Source organism: Olea europaea, unplaced genomic scaffold (genome assembly GCF_002742605.1).
Source record: "Olea europaea var. sylvestris unplaced genomic scaffold, O_europaea_v1 scaffold3249, whole genome shotgun sequence".
Taxonomy (NCBI): Eukaryota; Viridiplantae; Streptophyta; class Magnoliopsida; order Lamiales; family Oleaceae; genus Olea; species Olea europaea.
This window is the reverse complement of record NW_019251371.1, coordinates 1-4985: the sequence shown is the minus strand read 5'-3', so window position 1 is coordinate 4985 and position 4985 is coordinate 1. Positions and strand designations below refer to the sequence as shown.

Genomic DNA, 4985 nt, shown 5'->3' with positions numbered 1-4985 from the left:
CTTAGGTCATTGGCTTCCTTTTTTAACACTTACACATTTCTAACTAAATAACTAACACGTTTGCACTTTTTTTTAATCGAATTGGTCAAAGTTGACAGAGTCTCTAGCCTATAGATTTCAGTCTTCCTCATCAATGTTGTTTAAACAATCTAGCGAGCATTTCAAAAAAATGGCATTTTAGTCATTCGAATGTACTAGATGTCCATATTTTGAGGTTGTTTGACAAAAATTTGGTCCTAAATACCCATTTGGAGCCCACAATATTGGTGTTAGTAGGCCTAGGGACCAAAATCCAGGTACGGTTGTTTTGCAAGGCTTGCGTTTCTTCATCCATGGCAGCAAGCCACACAGGATTCTTTTCAGTAGATTTGAAACCTTTAGGCTCAATAGAGATAAGAAGAGCACAAAGAAGACCGGAATAACCTAAAGTGCCAATATTAGCCGGATGGCGAGTTTTGAAAATACCAGCCTTGGCTCGTGTGATCATAGGGTGAGAGCCTAATGGAGGTGCCGGAGCTGGAGCTGGAGTGAGATAATGGACTTGAAGAGCGATGTCTGACTCAACAAGGGATTGTCTGGGGGCCGAGTGGACCAAAGTAGAACCTGCATTAGAGTCAGCAACCTGCATAGACTTATCCACTGGGTCAGTACAAATAACATACGGGTTAGATCAGGATAGAGTAACAGAAGGAGGATGGTGCTCAAGGGGAGATGGTTTTGTATGGGATGAGACAGGCTCAAGAAAATTGGAAAAATGGAGAGATGAGAGAGGTTGAACATGAGAGATTTCTAAAGAGGGAAAGTGTTGTTCATCAAATTGTGCATGTCGAGTGATGTATAGTCTAGAGGTGGTAGGATCTAGGCAATAAAATTCTTTATAAGAGGGACTATATCCCAAAAAAATGCACGGGATGCTGCGAGGAGAAATTTTTATAGGCATAAAATCATGTAAACAAAGATAAACACGACAGCCAAAAGGATGAGAATTTTTATAATTCGGAGAGGAACCATGCAAAAGCTCAAAAGGAGACTTACTTCCACAAAGTGGTGTGGGCAAACGATTGATGATGAAGATTGCAGTGCTGAAGGCGTCAACCTAGAAACAAAGAGAAAGATGAGAGTGAAAAAGAAGATCCAGGCCAATCTCAGTCACACGACGATGTTTCCTTTCGGTGCGACCATTTTGAGTGGGTGTGTATGCGCAAGATAGTTCGTGATGGATGCCAGAGGTGCGAAGATGTGCTTGGAAATGATTGCTAGTGAATCCTCCACCGCCATCACTTTGAAAAAAATTTATTCATGCAGAATATTGATTTTCCACAAATTTTTGAAATTGAAGGAAAATATTGTAAAAGTCAGATTTTAAAAGCAAAGAGTATAGCCAAGTGAAGCGAGAAAAGTCATCAATAAAGACAACATAGTAGACAAACCCTGAAGTGGATTTAATGGGAGAAGGGCCCCATATGTCACAATGAATTAAATCTAACACATGAGATGATCGTTTGTCATTACGTGAATAAGGTAAACAATGATTTTTTTGCAATTTGACATGCATTACAAAGCGTTGGAGAAGGCAATAGAGATGTAAGATAAAGATGACCTTGTTTTTTTGAAAGAGAGATAATGGAATGGTTTACATGTCCAAGGCAAGCATGCCATAAATCATATGAGGCATGTAATGACTTTTTATTAAGAACGGAAATAAAAGTGGGATATCCATGCTCCAGCACATATAATACACCATCTCGTTTACCGGTTGCCACCACCCTTCCCGTTTGATGATTCTGAACAGTGAAAGAGTTATTAGTAAAAGTGACGGATAGAGGAAAATCAGAAGTTAATTTACTAATGGACAAAAGATTTTTAGTTAAACAAGGAACGACTAAAACATCAAGTAAATGAAGATTTTGGTTGGGAGAGATGGTAGCAGTGTGAGTTATAGGTAGGGAATCCTACAATTACACAATCCTTACCGGTGTAATTATTTGAGTGATCCAGAATGGATGGATTGGTAGTCATGTGGGCTGAAGCCCTAGTGTCTAAGTACCAGTCTAAGGCCTCATATTCAGACATTGAGCACGATTTATTAAAAGGAGCAGATTTATGAGCAGATTTGTCTTGTCGAGTGTACCTCTGGTCACAACGATCTACATAGTGTCCTTCGGTCCGAAAAATTTGACATCGTGGAGGGGGGGCGACGTCTCTGGTTGGAGAAGCTCCATCCACTGCCATGATTGGAGAAGCCCTGATCGCTGTTGCGTCCATGATTGGTGCGTGAGGGTTGGCCGTAGTAACTCACACGATTAAAGCTGCAATTCGTGGCAGTGAAAGCCGCTGTGGGTGGGCTTGGAGAGTCAAGAGATTTCTGGAACAATTCAAAGCTTTTAGCTTTGGAGACAAGGTTAGCGAAGCAGGGGAGAGGAGTGACTGCCATTTGTACAATCGAGAATGATGAGAAATCAACGCCAAGACCTTGAAGAAACCAATGTGCTTTGTCTGTGGCATCAACTGGCAGTCCAATGGCATGTAGCTGGTCACAAAGTGCCTTAAAGGCACGAGCATATTCAAAGACAGAGCGTGTTCCACGCTTCATCAATTGGAGATCATCTTTGAGATGAATCTTGCGAGCTTGGGAGCGATGATTGAAGGTGTTTTCCAAGGCAAGCTAGACTTCGTGTGAGGTGGAGAGGCCGACGACTTCAACCATGGCCTCTTCAGTTAAAGAGGAGAGAAGAAGGCTGAGAAGCCTGTGATCAGTATTTTTCCACGCCAGGGGTTTGTTGTTTGGTGTTTGAGAGGTGGGTGGGTCAAACCGTGGTGGAGGCTCTAGTGATCCATCTACATAACCAAGTAGTTCTTGACTCTCAAGAAGGGGAAGAAGCTGGCTTTTCCATAGGAGGTAGTTCGAGGAGGAGAGTTTAATTGTTACCATGTGAATCATGGTGTTGAAAGAGAAGAGAGTGGATTCGGCTGCCATGAGTGAGATTGAATGGTTTATGGATTTTAATCCAAGAGGGGCTCTGATACCATAAGACTCTTTGAAGAATAAATCACCTAATAGCTTTTAGTGATGGTGAGTGAGTCAATTAATATTGATATACAAGAAGCCTTACAAATCAATCTAGAGTAATTACATACAAATTATAACGGAAATAATAGAAGAATATCACGGAATTAGGCTAGAATGATGGAGTCAATTCTATTACATATATTATGCCTTAGATTGAGGCAAATTATCCTCAACATTAAGGATCATCCAAGGCCTTAGCAACACTTTATTGGACCAATATAGCCCTCATTTTCTGCTATCAAATGGAGTAATTCCCCTTTCCATCAAAGCATGGCTATTACTCCCTGACCTCATTCGTAGTCCTTCTTCTTCTCCCTTTATTGGTTTTAATCTTTTCTTTGATTCTGGCCAGGTCTTTGACCCAGTGTAAAATGATCAAAATTTAGGCCTAAAATATTGGCTGTCTTGTATAGTTTTGTTCAAAATTTTTCAAAATTTGTGCAGGTCGATACTTCATGGGTTAGTTTTAAATTTTATGAGATCCTTGTGGGTGTGGGACTAAAATTTGTGGCGTTGATTTGATTTGAGTTTACTATCAGACATTTTTCCAGTAAAATCCCAATAAACGGGTATCACAGTTTTTTTCCGGTTTCTGGATATGTTCTTTTGAGATAAAACTCCCTTTTAGGGAAAAGCTTTTTGATCTGTGTTGGGCTTTCTGACCCCAGGATTCGAAACAATCACACAAACTAAGTCAAGCTAAGGGTGACCAGTATTATATTTATTAATTTGTTAAAATCAAAATTGTAATCCAGAGATGAAAATAAAAACAGTATTAACTATTTAACATGATGTTCGTTCAAATTAGTTGAACACATAAAACATAGTACATGTCAAACATGCATGCTTGGCTTTCACAGCATAGTCTCCGTGATGAGATCTACAATTTATTTTCAATGACACGCAATTTCTGGACGGATTATTCATTTTGAATACATATTCATGTAGAATCAAGCGACTGACTCCTTGATGAAAGACTTTTTGGGTGTTGCCGCAATCATCATAGTCTTCTCGCCAATTTTTATTTCCATTTCGGTGACTGAAAAAAATAAAATAAAATAATTAAACACTACCCTTTTATTTACAAAATATTAATTATTTTGTAACCCTTACCTAAATATCGCGAAAGATAAAAAAAAAATCTTACCTTAAGACACTTATATTAATCAATAAAAATGTTACGCGTATACTGTGAGTAAATTAACTACAGATTTTGTCGGTGCATAAGTTAATTGAGAGGTGTGTCTTACTTGGGCACGAGTCTTCATCGGAGCAAAAACACCACATGCAGTCTTGTGTAATTCCACAACATCCTCGTTTGTAACCCAGAAGCTTGCACCCTTCATCACAAAGTTCCAAGTCCCAGCTGGCATCCGCCATTAGAGGACCTCCCATGTCTGCTTAATTAATACATGAAAGAAGATAAAAATACACACAAACATAATTAACATTTCTTTAATAGATTGGATAGGACAATATTGTGATTTCTTTATGTTTCTTAATATTGTTGAGTTTAATGGTGTATGGTCTATTTTTCTCAACAATAAGAGTGAAACTCCCAGCTAAATGATAAACTCAGATTAGACAAAAAAATACATGCATGGTCACCAAACATATGCATGCATGGAAATTTTGCTTCAGACATGGAAATTTTGCTTCAGACACAACTAAAATAGCCGAGGATGGAGTTCAAAAAGGTTCAAACCAGTGGACATGGAAACCAACAGCAAGAGGGACATCACTGCAAGAAACCTCATGGAGAACTCCATTTTCATGAGAGATATATATTATCACAGAAAGAGAGAAAGATTTAGGGAAAAATGCTGTGAATGAATGAATCCCTCCTTGTATCACTCTATATAGGGTTCAAGAGTGCCTTGATGAGACATTTAATAAATATATATATATATATATA

General features: G+C 38.8%; 1 protein-coding gene across 2 annotated transcripts; it reads right to left on the bottom strand.

Annotated features, from left to right (window-relative positions):
• Positions 1-4000: 4000 nt before the first annotated feature.
• Positions 4001-4915, bottom strand: LOC111385673. 2 transcript variants are annotated; one of them, XM_023010095.1, is made up of 3 exons: positions 4776-4915; positions 4321-4470; positions 4001-4109 (listed from the first exon to the last, which is right to left on the bottom strand). In XM_023010095.1, exons 1-3 carry the CDS (start codon positions 4843-4845, stop codon positions 4021-4023), a joined length of 309 nt encoding a protein of 102 aa, XP_022865863.1. In that variant the 5' UTR covers positions 4846-4915; the 3' UTR covers positions 4001-4020. The 2 variants fall into 2 exon arrangements, with proteins under 2 accessions (XP_022865863.1, XP_022865864.1); XM_023010096.1 differs by having other exon boundaries at positions 4321-4467; positions 4776-4913.
• Between the last annotated feature and the right edge of the window lie 70 nt (positions 4916-4985).